The sequence below is a fragment of the Camelina sativa genome, chromosome 12 (genome assembly GCF_030686135.1).
Source record: "Camelina sativa cultivar CO46 ecotype springtype chromosome 12, ASM3068613v1".
Classification (NCBI taxonomy): Eukaryota; Viridiplantae; Streptophyta; class Magnoliopsida; order Brassicales; family Brassicaceae; genus Camelina; species Camelina sativa.
Window position 1 is genome coordinate 16,569,380 of NC_141891.1, and position 17,075 is coordinate 16,586,454.

The 17,075-nt window shown below is 37.2% G+C and overlaps 6 protein-coding genes across 7 annotated transcripts; 4 read left to right on the plus strand and 2 right to left on the minus strand.

Moving 5' to 3' along the window:
• Window positions 1–1,283: 1,283 nt before the first annotated feature.
• Window positions 1,284–2,204, minus strand: LOC104731972 (uncharacterized). The gene has a single exon (XM_010451488.3). It carries the CDS (start codon window positions 1,853–1,855, stop codon window positions 1,478–1,480), a length of 378 nt encoding a protein of 125 aa, XP_010449790.1. The 5' UTR covers window positions 1,856–2,204; the 3' UTR covers window positions 1,284–1,477.
• A 1,697-nt stretch (window positions 2,205–3,901) lies between these two features.
• LOC104731973 (protein GET1) lies at window positions 3,902–6,205 on the plus strand. Its single transcript, XM_010451489.3, has 8 exons — window positions 3,902–4,623; window positions 4,791–4,937; window positions 5,029–5,108; window positions 5,235–5,305; window positions 5,492–5,562; window positions 5,634–5,715; window positions 5,800–5,849; window positions 5,926–6,205. Exons 2-8 carry the CDS (start codon window positions 4,824–4,826, stop codon window positions 5,995–5,997), a joined length of 540 nt encoding a protein of 179 aa, XP_010449791.1. The 5' UTR covers window positions 3,902–4,623; window positions 4,791–4,823; the 3' UTR covers window positions 5,998–6,205.
• Window positions 6,206–7,889: 1,684 nt separating this feature from the next.
• LOC104723478 (CASP-like protein 2B1) lies at window positions 7,890–9,368 on the plus strand. The gene is made up of 3 exons (XM_010441853.3): window positions 7,890–8,311; window positions 8,428–8,560; window positions 8,903–9,368. Exons 1-3 carry the CDS (start codon window positions 8,148–8,150, stop codon window positions 9,152–9,154), a joined length of 549 nt encoding a protein of 182 aa, XP_010440155.2. The 5' UTR covers window positions 7,890–8,147; the 3' UTR covers window positions 9,155–9,368.
• An 85-nt stretch (window positions 9,369–9,453) lies between these two features.
• Window positions 9,454–12,229, plus strand: LOC104723480 (protein NAR1). The gene is made up of 10 exons (XM_010441857.3): window positions 9,454–9,916; window positions 10,077–10,147; window positions 10,233–10,573; window positions 10,658–10,784; window positions 10,871–11,024; window positions 11,115–11,164; window positions 11,253–11,424; window positions 11,515–11,641; window positions 11,720–11,814; window positions 11,914–12,229. Exons 1-10 carry the CDS (start codon window positions 9,791–9,793, stop codon window positions 12,064–12,066), a joined length of 1,416 nt encoding a protein of 471 aa, XP_010440159.2. The 5' UTR covers window positions 9,454–9,790; the 3' UTR covers window positions 12,067–12,229.
• On the minus strand, window positions 12,116–14,029 carry LOC104733583 (transcription factor bHLH3). The gene is made up of 2 exons (XM_087478323.1): window positions 13,814–14,029; window positions 12,116–13,726 (listed from the first exon to the last, which is right to left on the minus strand). Exon 2 carries the CDS (start codon window positions 13,719–13,721, stop codon window positions 12,312–12,314), a length of 1,410 nt encoding a protein of 469 aa, XP_087334449.1. The 5' UTR covers window positions 13,722–13,726; window positions 13,814–14,029; the 3' UTR covers window positions 12,116–12,311.
• LOC104731976 (pentatricopeptide repeat-containing protein At4g16470-like) lies at window positions 13,841–16,900 on the plus strand. Of its 2 annotated transcripts, none has more exons than XM_019233413.2 (3): window positions 13,841–14,300; window positions 14,720–15,032; window positions 15,212–16,900. In XM_019233413.2, exons 2-3 carry the CDS (start codon window positions 14,803–14,805, stop codon window positions 16,536–16,538), a joined length of 1,557 nt encoding a protein of 518 aa, XP_019088958.2. In that variant the 5' UTR covers window positions 13,841–14,300; window positions 14,720–14,802; the 3' UTR covers window positions 16,539–16,900. The 2 variants fall into 2 exon arrangements, with proteins under 2 accessions (XP_019088958.2, XP_087334448.1); XM_087478322.1 differs by having other exon boundaries at window positions 14,121–14,300; window positions 15,219–16,900.
• Window positions 16,901–17,075: the final 175 nt, after the last annotated feature.

Below are 17,075 nucleotides of genomic sequence, written 5' to 3' on the forward strand. Positions count from 1 at the left end.
AACTTGAGAACTTGTATTAAACTTTTATATGGAAAAACATTTTTAATGAACTAACAAAATGTTAATTTGACCACAAAAAAAGATGGTATGACATCTAAGAGTTTATTTTGTTTCTTATAAAAAACACATACGTAAATATATTTTACTTATGTTTTGCTTATTTTTGGCACATGTTTTGTTTATTCTTTTGTTAATTTTTTTTATATTAAACAATATACAATATATAAGATTTTACGTAAATGCAAAATCTTATCGGTAAAATTAGTTGAAAAATACTTAATTAAATATAATAGTGCAATTTTAATTTTTATGATGTTAGAAAATCGTTTCAAGTTTAATACCTTATATTAAACTTAAATAAATAGAAAATAAAATGTAAGTATATGACCATAATAACAAATGAATAAAAATATATAAACAACTGAATACATCATCCACACATCCCATGGACAACCATCTAGTTTAACTATACAACTTAAGATCAACTTTGAACTAATAGTAATAATTTGTACTTTAACTTGTATTCTCTTAAAATTAATGATTTAATATTGTCGACACTTTAGTTTCCATCTCTCTTTATCTCAATTATTACTGACATATATAAGAGTACTCATGAATCGAATACGATGCAAGTAGGTTTTGAATTCTGATTGATTTGCCATGACTCGTTATAATGAGAAATTATTTCTTTCTTTATGAAAAAAAAAATCGTCAATATATAAAAGCAAAGCTGCAAAATCAGGGTTTCAACATGCGCAAGCGGAGCCCAACTGAAGTCGAATTTCAAGTCTGTCTCCTTAACTCCTCAGGACATTATTTACCATACCTTTTTTTGGTGAAGTTAAGTTATAACTTATAAATAATTAAGAGTATATATGAACATATATTTATAACGATGCCTTTAGAGAGACTACATATCACCACCGTCCATCGGCCAGTTTGACAGAGTCAAATGTTTTATAAACAAAGTTAGGTCTTTTTTCTTTGTTCATCTTAGTATTATATATATGTGTGTATGTGTGTGTTTCCATGCAAGACACCTTTATGGCTTTATCTATCTTACTATTGCCTATTGGGTTTTGGTTGTGGAGAAGTTACTGTATATATAAACATATAGAGGAAATACGAAGGCTGATCAAACTTTACATATGAAAAAGTATAAGAAGAGACTTGAGGAATGATAACCATCAACAACAAAAAAAGAACCAATAACTCAATGAGTTAAACCAAAAAAAAAAAAAACTCAATGAGTAGATCGTTATCATTAACTTCGAAATAATCAATATAAAACATAACATAATCATTAACTTCGAAATAATCAATATATATATATATATATATGATTGCCATTTTAACCATACATATCACCACCACCTACATGACTCTTTAAAGGATCATACCGATCAAAAAAAAGGTTATACGTACATATTTATAAACTACAAGGAAAGGAAAAAGATGGATTGGATCAGAACAAGTTTTAGAGATGGAGAGACGTGTCAACATCGTCGTATCGATCAAACCCACCAATCTTCTTATCGTCTTTAGTTGGCCACTGATGACAAACGCTTGGCTTTTCAATGGATTCAGAGGTGGAGTGTGGGCATAAGGAGAGGGAGAGAAGCTGCTGTGACGAGGATGTTTGAGAGTTTAGAGGTAGAAACTGGAAGAAACCAAAGCTCGTGGGTTCGCTGTAATATTGCAAGATGTTGTCTTGGTGGTTAGGTTTAGGGTTAAGGAGTTCTCGCTCAGCTCTTAACTCCCGTGCTCTCTGAAGTTGTCGGAATCTTTCTTGAAGCAAGACGATGGAAGACTGGATCACCATTTGTTCTTTTCGGTCTCTTACCATTGAACTCATGACGTACAAGTATAATATTAGTGGTATAATGATATGAGTCGTTGAGAGTGTTTACTATAGGGTTTGGGGCCATGTTTACGTGTGTTGTGCCTATTTATATACGGAGGAAAAAGGTCTATATTTCTGATTATTTAATCTGCATGAGAATATTGTATAATATAATAAAAGTAAATAGGGTTGTTGAGTAGTTCGATGAAATTCCGAAAGGAAGAGAATCAGGAGTAAAGTGGGAAGAGAACAAGAGGAAGAAGGCAAAAGGGACAATCTAAGGATTGTAAAAAGAGAATGTATAATGTGTGAGTGGAGATTTGCATTTTTATTTTTCTTTTCTTTCTAAGTAACAAAAGAAAAAAAGTTGGCCAAAGTAGAAAATGGTTGGGAGGAAAATGACAAGAAGAATGTTTGAAGGGATGCACATGGATTGGTTTGTTTGGATGATTATATTGTGAAGATATATAAACCCCTTTTTTCATGCACCCCACTTACCTCCCTCTACGGGCTCTTTTTATTTCAAACGGAAACTTTATATTATTTTCCCACGAAATATATATATATAGAGAGAGTATTATATAGGGGATTGTCTTGTTGATGTCTTCTTTGTTTTGATTGTATGCATAACAAAGTTTTCAATAAATAAATTGTCAATTTTAACACAAAAACCTTGCGTGCGTATATTATGATGTAAGGACGACATTTCTAACCATTATGTATGTAGAAGACTAATCTATGTTTACACTCGTATATATTCTTCTTTCTTTTTCTTTATCAAAAATTTGAATACAGTATTCGTATTTTCTATGTTCAAGAAACTCAAAATGATCGAGGTTTTAATATTCCTTGAGAAAAAAACGTGAATAAGAAAAGGGAATGACAAAAGGGTTTAGGAGAGATTTTGGTGGCTTGGGAGATGGTGAAATGGAGCCACTTCTTTGTCTCCACATCAAATCTTCTCTCGGTGGAATTTAAAGTTAATATTATTGGGATTCAATTTAAAATGAAACACACTTTAAAGAAGAGTGTCAAAAGTTGTTAATGGTTTCTATAAATTAGTTGATCCACTTTATAAGTTTTAACTTCTTATGATTTGGCGAGGATGAAAAAGTATATGTAAAAGTGGGCCTATGTATTGATAAAATGACAAAAGGAGTTCAAGAGTAGGGAATAATTATATCATCAGCATATATATGAGATGTGTTTTGTGTTTTGTTTGACTGATAAAATAATTGTGAAAAAGACCACTCGTTTTCACACAAGACATTCTCTCTCGATCTCCTCATTTTCTCTCCAATCGAAATGCTACTCTAAAGCTCCCTTCCCATAATGAAATCATCCATGCATGTAACATTCCCATATGTATTTACTTATTTAGGGAAAAAAATAATTTACCAAAGTAAAATATAATTAATTTGTCTAATATATATGATCAATATATGTATCATATGCGCAAAGCCGAGGCAAACTTTTATATTTGACCGATTGTGATAATCTTATATAACGGATGTTAGTTATGTTTGATATGAAGTCTCAACATATATACATATACATATGATCATAATTTTCCATTAGCATAATTCATTAATTCTAACACCCATATAATGTAAAATTTTATAATCCACCTCTAACACACGTGTACGTTTGAATCTCACTTCCTAGTTGGATTTCAAACCCACATTAATTAGTTGGTCCACAAGGTACAAAACTTATCTCACATAATATCATGTCAATAATACACTGCCTTAACTATAATGATATATCACTGATCTTTATTTTGATATTACATCAAACTGGTAAATATGTATTGTTGTTACGATCTCTAGACTCTAGCTAAGGAAAAAGAAAGAAAGAAAGCGAGACAGTATACCTACAAAACGGAGCGGGTTGAAAATAAAGAGGAAGAGGACAATGGGGATACAAAGTTTGAAAGGCACATCAAAAGTGGTGGGAGCAAAAGTTTGTCGTCAAGTAATTGGAATATAATGGCATGCATACACCAAAGCTGAAGATGCTACGACGTTTAGGATTTGGATTTACATTGTGCCTTCTTCCTTTTTTTTTTTTTTTCTTTTTTTTTTTCCACAGCTTCGGTATCTGCGAAGTTATCGATGATAATGCTCTGATTTGGTGGTAAACCCAATTAGATAGATGGTTTTTAACATAATTATAATTAAGTGGGAGGGAGGGGATCGGATGAGACAAAACATAAAACGTCTTTAGATTAGTTGAGAGAGATTAGAGACAAAGCGTGCCAGTTCTGGTAAAACCATTACAACCACTCCTACGTGAAAAGAATACATTATTATGTTTTTGTTATATTTTCACCTTTTTTCTTATCTTTTTTTACCCTCCTCCTCCATGTTGTGATTTATTCATGTCTATTTTTATCCTGTTAATTCTAAATTTGGTTACTGACCTTATTTGTTAACCCTTCGCCAAAACTTTGTAGCTTAGTGATTGTTTCTTTTCACATGTACGCAAGCTTAATTGTATTTTGTAATAAAGTTAACCAGTGGTTAAGAGTTAACATAATGGGCCGTTTAGCCCAATAGAGCCTGTTTAAAAAGGATAATTTGTTTGCTTTACTAAGGGCTTGAAGTTTGTTACTTTTACGAAAAGAGTAGAAAGTTTTCAATTTTGCAATTCTAGACACTCCTCTTCTTTTGAGTTTCAGACACCAATCTAAAAAAAAAAATCCAAGTTTCTCCAAATTTTAGACGTTAACCTCTCTGCTCTGAAGGCTTGAAAATTTCTGGGAATCTACGACGGAAACTGTAAGTTCCGATCATATTCACGAGGATCTCGTTCTACCTTTACTCGTATCTGTATCTTCCTTCATAGATTTAGGTGTTCTAGAACATGATGGATCAAATTAGGGATTTTGTTCTTTTGCGAATTGTGATTGATATCGAGTTTTGAATTGTTCAATTTTTGGGTTTAGCGGATTGCTAGAATTTGATCAGAAGAAGGGTTAATGGAAGGAGAGAAGCTAATGATAGAAGATCGCGGCTTTTTGGCTGCTCCTCTGACCTTCTTCGTCGTCGTTGTCTTCCAGTTGCTATCTAAGTGGCTTGACCAATTGAAGAAGGTAACAAAAAAGATTAAACCTTTTTAGGCGTTTGTTATTATCCACCCGAACAATCCAATTTAGATTCCACCTCTTTTGAAATTTTTATCAGAAAGGGTCGAAGAACACGAGGGAATCACAGCTGCGGTCTGAAATTAAACAGCTTTTGAGAGAGGCTAGTGCATTGTCTCAGTAAGTTGTTTGTTCTCAAATTTGTCACATTTTTGTTTTTTTGTTCAGCTGATTAGAGTTGAAGGAAGGTGCAGTGATTGAAACAAACTAGAGAGTTTATTTATTATCTATGGTTCTCAATTGCAGGCCAGCCACTTTTGCTCAAGCGGCAAAACTTAGGAGGTCTGCAGCTACTAAAGAGAAAGAACTTGCACAATGTGAGTATGCATTCATATTAGCTAGCTCTACATTGTTATTGATTGCTTAGTGAGCGTAGAGTTTACGATATTTTAGATATATATGATGCAACAGTTAGTTACTTAGCTTTAGAACTATACCTTATTAGATCATCGTGAACTAGTATAGGTGTGTAAACCTATTAATGCCTCTTTTTCGAAATATAGATCTGGAACAGCATAACAAAGAAATTAATCTCTCATATGATCTATATGGAAAGGTTCTGCTTGCTTCAAAGGTAACTTGAGTGGTGTGTTTAAGCTTCTCTTTTTCCTCGTAATTGAGGTGTGCTAATAACTTTGTCTATAGGTTGTGATATACCTAATCCTGGTACTTTGGTTCTGGAGGACTCCGATTGCCATTATAGCTAAGCAACTTGTTCAACCGTTTGGTGAGTAGTTTACTTTTACCGGTTTAAAGCTTGCTTTGATATAACATATAGGTTTAAAAAAACTGAATGTGGTGTGCTTCACAGGGACTTTGTTATCTTGGGGAACAGGAGGTCACTTAACAGGCCATGTGTTGGTATGTACCTTCTTCCCAGTCCAATTTCTTTGGGCTTGTGTGAATGATAGCGTAATTTGTTGGGTGAAAAATGCAGGTTGGGATCATACCGTGGCTGATACTCTCAACCAGAGTGAGCAAGTATGTGTGTAGGTTCGTGGAGTTCTAAATCACATCCCTGAAGAGAGTGGAGATTAATGGTTTGAGTTTAAAGTTATAGCGTTTTAGGAGACACTTGACTTGTGGCAGAATGGTGCCTTTTTTTTTCCTCATCTATGATATCTACCTTGAAATTTTTTGTATAAATATTATATGAATCTTATTCTCAAATTTGGTTTGTTACACATATAACAAAGTGGTTAGGTTTTGACCTTTAAGAGTTGGGTAAGAATTAAGATTGTTACTCTTGAAAGAGTCCTATATAATAGTCCCCAATGTGAGAACTAATCATTATAATCACAGCACATTGTCACCACTCCCCCATTCGTGTTGTCAATTTTTATCTTTTAACACCGAATTTTGTATAACCATATTCAAAAGACGCGTGTACTTATTTAACACACGCTGCAATGCATGTGGCTCATGAAGATGTTGCATTATATCACCGAAAATGGAAGAAACAAAAAAAAAAGGAGAAATAAAACACTTACTACTACTATAAAAAAAGTGGGTAGCTTGGTGAACGCATTAGATTAATGGGAGAATCTTAGCAATTAATTGTAGGGCATCATTATAATATCCACTTCCACCCACCTTCACACACTCATGCACTAGCGGGGATTTCCTTAATTAATTTAAAGAAAACAACTTAAATCATACTATGTTGAAAGGAACGTGCACGTGTCGCATCATCCACACTTGTCTTTCTAAAACAAAAAAACTTGATTGGATTTGGCTTAAGTGAGAGTTTAATACTACTAGTAAGACAGAACTAAAAAAAGGGTTAGGTTTAATGCCTAAATTGGGAGATGGGAAGTGCAATAAATAAGGAGGAGGAGAAAACCAGGTTCATTAAATAGTGTGTATGTGTATGTGTGTATGTGTGTATGTGTGTATGTGTGTGTGGGCATCCAAAGTCCCATCTTACTAATTCAAAAATCCCTCTCGGGATATCAAATCTTCTTTTCATTTTTTTTTTGTTATCTCCACTTTCCTAGAACATTAAAAGACAAAATATGGAGCATCGTAATTGTAATTAATCCTAAAGCTTCATTGTGATATTTCACTTTCATCTTTATGGGAGGAGGGGGATGATAGACAAATGTGTGTGTTTTGGGGTTGTAATGACTGATGAGAGAACCCACATTTTCAATTGAATGCATCTTCATAATACGTATTTAACGTCTGCAAGAACTTTTCTACCACTTGGCAGATTTAGGAACTATGTATGTTTCCGTGCAATTCAATATCATATCACAATTCAGTACTCTCTGAACAACAAGTCGCGACAAAATGAGATCATTGTATAGGTAAAAAAGAGTTTACTAGAAAACATCGTGGATATCATGTAGTAAAAAGTACATATATATTCAATATGAACTATCAAGTGAACCCATTCTACCTTTTTTTCTTTCTAAAAGTGAAAGTAAAAAAATGGAATATCAAGATGGTGATGCTAGGAAACATCTTTTTCATTCTTGAAGAAAATGATTACAACAACTAAAGACACTTCACTAAAACTCTAGTATAACCTTTTGTAAAATGAGATATAGTTTTATAATATAATGGTGATATCTTTTTCAATTTTGAAGAAAAATGATTACATTAACTAAAAACAATTCACAAAACTCTAGTACAATCAACATAAACTTTAAAATCTAGTTTTTCTCATGTATATTCAGAAAAAAAAAAACAATTTCTATATATTTATCAAAAGGATACACAACACAACAGGGTAAAATGAACACTGACTGTAGTAAATTGATTACATGATATGTATGTGGATCAAGACTTTTCTTAGATTGATTGATATTTGTGAATATTTCATTTTCTTTTTTCACTGAATTATTGTGGATATCTTTTTTTTTATCTCACTAATAATTCAAAAAATAAAATAAAAATGTCTAGCTTTTAATTTACACAAGAACTAGTAGCAAAGTTATGCGTTAACACACACACACACTCAATTTTGGTGATATTTTTTTTCAGTAAAGGAATAAGGGACCCAAGCGATGGGTGAAGTTAAAGCGATGAAGCTTCTCTCTATTTAAGTCCTTAAGCCGACTGACTAATCACACTATTTCTCTCTTGTCTCTCTACGGAACCTGTCTTCCTGTCTTCCTGTCTTGTCCAAAATCGGAATCAGTCCACGGAAGCAAGATGAAGCTTAATGATCGAAGACTGAGGCTAACGGAGCTACTCTTACGGATCTCCATCAGTGTCCTCTCCCTTCTTGCGCTTATCTTGATTGTTACAGACTCTGAGGTCAAGCTTATCTTCACAATCAAGAAGAAGGCCAAGTACTCCGATATGAAGTCGGTTGTGTAAGCTCCTCGAGAACACCATTTCAGAATTTTACTAATTATCCAACACCATTTCACTTTAGGGAGATGACAAATTTCGCAACTTTTTTTTTGTGTTGTTCTTGTTTGGGATGCAGGTTCTTGGTGGTGGCTAATGGGATAGCTGCGGTTTATTCTTTGTTGCAATCAGTTCGTTGCGTGGTGGGTACTATGAAAGGAACTGTTTTGTTCAGCAAGCCTCTTGCTTGGACCATATTCTCTGGTGATCAGGTGAGTTTAGTTTAGTTTAGTGTTTCTCTTTATCCCTACATTTTGTTGCCTAAATTAGTGTTTTGAGTTGTGAGATTTGTGGCTTTTTGCTTTGTCATTTTGAGATCTCGGGAGGTCAAATTAGAGGAAAAGTAAGGTACTATACTATGTTGAAAAGTCTCTCCAAGCATTTAATTGGTTTGGTTGGATATTAGAATTGAATTAACTTATTTAGGTATGAAAATGTTGCTTGCTTGCTTTGTTTGCATTCGAAAATTGAATCTAGGAGACGAAGTTTTGTTGGGACATTTAAAGAGTGTAGTTGGCAGCAAATGTTAATGATGTGATTTGTGGAATGAGCAGGCTATGGCGTACTTGAGTGTGGCGGCCATAGCAGCAACAGCAGAGTCTGGTATGATTGCAAGGGAAGGAGAGGAAGACTTGCAATGGATAAAAGTGTGCAATATGTATGGCAAGTTCTGTAACCGAATGGCTATAGGAGTATCCAGCGCCTTGTTTGCCTCCATTGCTATGGTTTTCGTCTCTTGCATCTCTGCTTTTAGTCTTTTCCGCTTGTACGGTGCGACCAAGGACCGCAGAACCTCGCCGTGGTGAAGGGAAATGCGCATTGTGTTTAGTAGTGTAGGCTCTTGTTTTTCTACTTCTTTTTCTTGATGAATGATGATCTTTCTATGTGACAAATCATATGTAAAACTGGACTGATATGTTCTTTGGTGTCGTCAATGTGCCATATTCTGTGATAAAAAAAAACAAGACTATGAGTTTTGCTTTGTAACCTCTTTACGGTATAGAATGTACTGCTTCTATAGTTATGTGTAAGAAAATATCAAATCCATGCCCTAGAGTGGAGTGGGAGTTTATTTAGGGTTATTGACTTATTGAGCAAAGCACTCACCTACCTCATAGTGTTGTTGTTTCTCTTTTACACCGACCTATATTGCAACTCTAATTATATTTAGGCCCTTTTACACAATAAGATTATTACAAGGCCCGTTATTGCTATTTACGTTTTTGACTATTCAACCCCTTTTAAGGTTTGAGTTCATCTTCCTTCCTTTGTTCGTCGTTTTGATCGAACCAAAAAAGGAAGCAAGAAAGAACCTTTCGACGCCGTTCTGATTTTCCGATAGCCACAGCTTCTCTGATACCAATCTTTAATCGTCGCCCCTTTGTTTTGGTTCTGCTTCGCCTTCAAAGTTTAGTAATTGTAAGTTCTGAATAGAAAGCGATATGTCGGAGAAGTTTTCGCCGACCTTGAGGCTCGGAGATCTCAACGATTTCATTGCTCCGTCTCAAGCTTGTGTCATATCTCTCAAGAGTACAAAACCCATTATTAAGAAGACTGATCGACCCCAGGTCCGAAAGTTCCATGCTTTCTTTCGTTTTCTTATCTTGGTTGAGTTTTATTGCTTCTTGGGTCTCTTTCATTCTCAGCTTTATATTGCTTAATGCCTCTATTGATATCTTCAACAGCTAATAAAAGTGTTCCCTCTGTGTGCTGATTTTGTATTTGAAGGTTGTGATTGCTCCAAAACAGGAGAAGTTTGAACCGGTGAAAATTTCTCTCAAGGATTGTTTGGCTTGCAGGTCAGTTCTACTCACTTACTGATTCTGATTTAGTCTAGAGACTTTATTGAGTGTAATGGTTTTTTCATATATGATGATGATACAGTGGATGCATCACATCGGCTGAGACTGTTATGCTTGAGAAGCAAAGCTTAGACGAGTTTCTCTCTGCACTTAGTAAAGGCAAGGACGTGATTGTGTCTATTTCCCCACAGTCCAGAGCTTCCCTTGCGGTTCACTATGAGATCTCTCCTCTTCAGGTTTTCAAGAAGCTAACTACGTTTTTGAAGTCTCTCGGAGTTAAAGCTGTGTTTGATACAAGCTGCAGCAGAGACTTGGTACTTATTGAAGCTTGTAATGAGTTTGTGAGCCGTTACAAGCAAGCTAATTCTGAAGATGGCGAAATTTCACAATCCTCTCTACCTGTGCTTTCCTCTGCCTGTCCTGGTAAGCAAGCAGCTTTACTCGTTTGATGTAATTGAATGTGTCTCTCTATGTGAGATTAATGTGCAAAAATTTCTGTGTATCAAGGTTGGATATGTTATGCTGAAAAGCAGCTTGGCTCTTTTGTTCTGCCGTATGTCTCTTCTGTTAAGAGTCCTCAGCAAACTATTGGAGCTGCGATCAAACACCATTTATGTCAAGCGTTGGGACTCAGGTACTGTTGTACTCTTGAAACTTTGGTTATCATTTGGTTGGTTCCCTTAATTTTTTTATTTATCGGTGACTGTTTCATGGAACTAGACTGAAGGAAGTGTACCATGTGACTGTGATGCCCTGTTACGATAAGAAGCTCGAGGCAGCGAGAGATGATTTTGTCTTTGAAGATGGAGCAGATGATAAGCTGACTGAGGTTGATTCCGTGCTGACATCTGGTGAAATCTTGGATTTAATAAAGGTGAGACTGTGATAGAGATTAAAACCTGTTTTCATTGTAATTTTGCAACCACCCCGCTTAAATTGTGAATCTGGTTCTGGATTATTGCAGATGAAAGGAGTCGACTTTAAAGATTTGGAGGAATCTCCACTCGACAGATTGTAAGAAGGATCATTATTTCATCTTTTCTGTTTCTGAGTGATGAATTCATGTGAAGTAAAACAATTTAAATTTGCATTGCAAAATCAGGCTGACGAATGTTACCGAGGAAGGAAATCTTTATGGTGTAGCTGGGAGTTCAGGTGGCTATGCGGAAACAATATTCAGACATGCAGCAAAAACACTATTTGGACAAACTATTGAAGGTCCTATAGAGTTCAAAACTCTCAGAAATTCTGATTTCCGTGAAGTGACTCTTCAAGTAAGTTCCTAGCCAGACCGTAACAGTTTTGAATATTTCTCTCATTAATCCCTGTTTTTTTTCTCATGTTCTTCATGTTTTCTCTCGCAGTTGGAAGGTAAAACAGTGCTGAAATTCGCTCTGTGTTACGGTTTCCAGAACCTTCAGAATATAGTCCGGAGGGTGAAAACGCGCAAATGCGATTATCATTATGTAGAGATTATGGCGTGTCCTGCAGGTTCGTCTTCTACTTTGCAGACCCTAGTTGATAAACGTATCCTATATGTTGAGTTATTAACAATGCTCTAACTAACAGGTTGCCTAAATGGTGGTGGGCAAATCAAGCCAAAGACAGGGCAGTCTCAGAAACAATTGATCAACTCACTGGAAGCTACTTATATGAATGATACTGTAAGTTACCCTGCACCTGCAGTCTCTTAAATGATACCTTGCAGTCTCTAAATTCATTTTTTAACTAAGCTAATTATAACTTGCCTTTTTTGGATCCAGACTTTGATTGCAGATCCATACCAGAATCCAACAGCCAAGAGATTATACGAGGAGTGGCTTAAAGAGCCTGGTTCCAACGAGGCCAAGAAGTACTTGCACACTCAGTATCATCCGGTGGTGAAAAGCGTTACAGCGCAGCTCAACAATTGGTAGACAAACCGGAGGTGTTCGTGAAATTTTGACTGGCTAGGCAACAAAGACGTTTCCATATTTGTGTACTTTAGATATAGGAGACGAAAGAAGCTTTTTTTTGCTCAAATATTTTATGTATGTAAAAGACAAATCTCAACATTACATAAAAAGTACAATTAACACATCTTACTAAGTAGGAGTTTGTTTTAATCGGCTAGTAATAATACATTGATACAAGCCAACACTTCTACTCTATCACATAGCAGTTACTGTGCGAGAGAGGCAAGGAGCCTGTCCTTCAGTTGCTCAGCGGTGCAGCCACCCTGAGGACGGAGAGTGAATGTGTGAACCACACCCTCTTCTGTGACAGCGACACTGGAATCATGAGGCGTAACTTCATTCTCCCTCAATGTTTGTATCACCTTTGAAACAGGATGAGTTTCCAAGGGACAGCTTAGCCTCACCACTGCGTCATCGTGCCTCTGTTGATAATCGACCTCTGCTGGAGTTATCTGATTACTCTCCCTCCTCTTCAGAATCTGCTGCTCTGTTTCGTAAACCCTGATTTTCTTCTGCATATCCGTGATGTACGTGATTGCATCCGCAAGGAGCGAAGCCTTATCCATCTTGGAGATGTTAGGCACCACAGCTCTCAATGCGTAGAATCTCTGGTTCAGCTTCTCCCTCCTCTGCCGTTCTGCTTCCACATGGTTTAGAGCCTCTTCTCTTCCGTTTGCAGGTTTTCTCCCTCTCTTCCTCGGCTTCTGCTCGTCAGTTAGATACAACGTCTCATCTTTCCCTTGTTCATAAGGGTACACTTGATTGGAACCTCCGATTGCTTGTACCTCAAACGATTCCAAGGAAAAGCCAGTGTCAGCCTCTGTCTTGGGAGAGAAATTAATACTCATAGACCGTGGTTTCGATCCACCAAGGCTCAACTGTCGACCAAAGATTTTAGGAGCTTCTTTAGCCTGAACAAAGTCAGATCCACCAAACACTGATTTCACCATCTCAATCACACTCTTATCTTCTGGAATGTTTCTCAAAGAACCAAGCTCAACAACTCCACAATTCACAGGTACAGACAAGACCGTCTGAAACCCAGCAGATCTAGCCAAGAAAGACCTAACCCTATAATAACTCAAGCAGCTAGGCAAATCTGCAGCCCAGAGAGGCTTCCCAGAGACATAGGTTCCAGCAGGACCGTACTTATTGGAATCACACCTAAAGGAAAAGTACAAAGAAGCCAGATAAAACATGTCGAGATCAGTAAGAGCCCCCCCTGACTTGGCCAAACGATGATCCTCATCCGAAACAACAAAGGACGAGTGAAGCTTGCGAAGGACACGCCTTTTGGTCTCATCTTGCTGAGAATAGTCCTCACCTGATGAAACCCCCTTTTTGACACGGCAATGACCATCTCCCCAGATCAAGACACAACCGTCGGTGCTATTAACGTTGGAAGCTAGCCAGAAAAGCGCATAGTCCCAATCAGAGCCTTCAACAACGTGACGTAACCCTTGCTGGAGATTGGAGTCGCTCGGCGGCGAGACTAGCTTGGTCAAGGCAGTGTTGGAAGATGAAGCGGATGAGATGAAAAAGTCACAAGCTTCGGAGCCTATGGTGGATTCCACCATCGCTCGATCTTCCAGATTCTCCCAAAACTTTTGACCCATTTCTCCTGAAACGTTCATTGAAATGGAAACAATTTAGGGTATAGAATCAAAACGAATTAAAAAGGTATTATTGGGATGAAATCGCCGCTTACAAAAGGGGGGGGGGGGATAGGAGATGTGGGGAAGGATCACGTGTTTCTTGCTGGGGACACCGATTTTAGGGTTTGCTGATATGAAAGCAAATCCCTTTTAACGAAAGACTTTATCTCTAATTGCCCGAGCTAAAGAGAGATCAAAGAGAGGACAAAACCTTGAACTTTGATTCACTTTAGATCTGTACTGTATAGTAAACGTTGTCTGAAATTGACGAAGAAACAAAAGAAATGAGGAGGAAGAAAATGTGTGAATGTGAGTTAAATCGTATTTAAATACTAAGGACAACATTTCCTTTTTCCTTTCGTTTTCAACTGCAATTTTTTCCTTTTCTTGCAAACCAAACCCCATAAAAGTAAATGGATTTAGTTATCACCCCCCGTTTAAGTTAGGGTTCTTCAATCCTTTTGGGGGTTTTCGGCTTAATTCCCAAACTTGAGCATCATCAATGGGTCGCTCTCGAGGGAACGAAGACCCTACTCAGAGGTCTCTTTCTTCATTCACTCACAATTCATTCTTCCGATATGGTTTTTTTTTTGTGGATTTCTCTTTTGTAATTGCCAATTTCTGTTGAAATTGATTTGAATTTTAAGTTTCTTTGAATCTGTATCATTGAGACAATGAGCATCACTTCAATATTGAGGCTTTTGAATTTTTTTTTTCATCAGTCTCTTCTATCTTCATCTATGTAGTTAGCAGTCTCTGCTGAATTAATTGAATTTCGAATTTGTTTGAATCTGTGTTCATTGCTTTTATTGCTGGGACAATGAGCATCGCTTCAAATTTTGTGGCTTTTGAAAACTTTCAGTAGCTACTATAGTCTCATACTATCTTCCTCTCTGTGATTGTCTTTTTACTGTTGAAGCTGACGGGAGAGATATTGTGTTTTGCGTGTTTTGTTGCAGAACGAGGAAAATGTGAAATGCGCTTGAACCCTTAAATCAAGAAATTTAATTGGAACAAGGCACAACAATCAATTTCTCCGTTGATGGGAATGTTCATTGTTTTCTGGATGAGAACGCCACTAATCTCGTCTTCTCTTTCTCACAAATCCAACACTTGGTCTATCTGCTTCACGCTGAACAGGCTAGCCAAGGTTGTTTACACTCGGGAGTTTCAAACGGAGGTGTCTCAGTCTTTGCCTTGTGGTGGTCCTATGTTTTCCGGCAACGCGACCACTATCCTACGCCGGATGCTCGCAGAGAGGAGAGTTAGCAGGTCTGATTCTGGTTTTACTTCTTTTGTCGGTATGAATGCTGAGCCCTGTTATATAGTTCTGCTTGAATTGGTCCAATGACGCTATGATCATTTCTTATGAGGTTGTATAAAGTCTGAAGCTTTACGTTGATTGATAGATCAAAGTTTGGTTCTTTACCTGACCTGCAACATGTTTCTAGCTTTCAGGTGGAGAATCAGAGAAAGAAAGATAAGCTGGATAAGACACTAAAGGGTCTCTGTGTTACTGGGAGGTTGAAAGATGCTGTTGGGCTATTGTGGCGTAGCTGGTGGTTGCAAGTCCAGCCTCAGACTTACGCTGTGTTGTTGCAGGAATGTAAACAAAGGAAGGAATATACAAAAGGGAAAAGGATACATGCTCAGATGGTGGTTGTAGGATTTGCTCCCAATGAGTATTTGAAAGTCAAGTTGTTGATCCTGTACGCCTTATCAGGTTGTTTGCAATGTATTCAAACTGCTGGGATTCTCTTTCGTTGTTTGCAATGTAAGGGGGATTTGATTCCCTGGAACGCCATGATATCTGGGTATGTGCAAAAGCGTATGGAGCAAGAAGGGCTTTATATTTACTATGATATGAGACACAACAGAATAGTTCCGGACCAGTATACATTTGCTTCAGTGTTTAGAGCTTGTTCTGCGTTAGCATCCCTGGAACACGGAATGAGAGCCCACGCTGTGATGATTAAGTGCCATCATATCAAGTCCAACATTATAGTCGATAGTGCCCTTGTTGATATGTACTTCAAATGCAGCAGTTTCTCTGATGGCCACACATTATTTGATCAGTTGTCCACCAGAAACGTTGTTACATGGACCTCATTGATGTCTGGGTATGGATATCATGGAAAAGTTTCAGAGGTGTTAAAATGCTTTGATAAGATGAAGGAAGAAGGTTGTAGACCTAATCCTGTTACATTTTTGGTGGTTCTCACTGCGTGTAACCATGGAGGTTTAGTTGATAAAGCTTGGGAGCATTTCAATTCCATGAAGAGGGATTACGGGATTGAACCCGAGGGACAACAACACTATGCAGCTATGGTTGATACATTAGGGCGTGCTGGTAGGATTCAAGAAGCGTACGAATTTGTTATGAGGTCACCTTGCAAGGAGCATGCTCCCGTATGGGGTTCCTTACTTGGGGCTTGCAGGATTCACGGGAATGTGAAACTGCTAGAAGTCGCAGCTACAAAGTTTTTGGAGTTGGATCCAACAAATGGGGGGAATTACGTGGTGTTTGCCAATGGATATGCGAGTTGTGGATTCCTGGATGCTGCCTCAAAGGTTAGGCGGAGAATGGAGAATGCAGGAGTTAGAAAAGATCCCGGATATAGCCAGATCGAATTACAAGGGGAAGTTCATAGATTCATGAAGGATGATACGTCTCACAGACTCTCTGGACAGATATATGAGATGGTCCATGAGATGACTTCATTCTTTATGGATGTTGACTACTATCCAGATGACTTACACGCTTGCTGTCCTGTTTGAAACATGGACTGATGATATCTCGTCTTGTCTTGCATTGTTTGACCAAAACGACCTTGCAATTAGCTGAAAGAAATTTACTTCGAGTGATGCTATTTCAGTTTCTCATATTAAGCCTGGTAAAGAGAAAAAGGTACACTTTGTGGAGTCAAATATCAGGTGGGTATAGAGAAACTCCAGTGATAGGCTCTGGCAAATCTGTCATGGTTCAGACAAAAGTTTAGGTTTGGACGGGCATTAACAAATTGGTTTGTAGAGTGTGATTTGTAAATAAGTTAAAAAATTCAATACAATTGATTCTTTGTATAAGACATTGCAGACTAGTATAGTTTTGGTGGTGGTTATATAACTAACCATAGACAAAATCATATATTTACTCACATCCATACATTAAAGATATGTTTTAAGATTTAAAGAAGAAATGAAACAGAGTTACAAGATTGAAAAGGCAGGGGGAACTAAATCAAGGTCTTTCTCCCACATACATTAGTCTGCAATTTAAAAACACCTTTGCCTCTTTGGCTCAGACTTGGGAGGTAC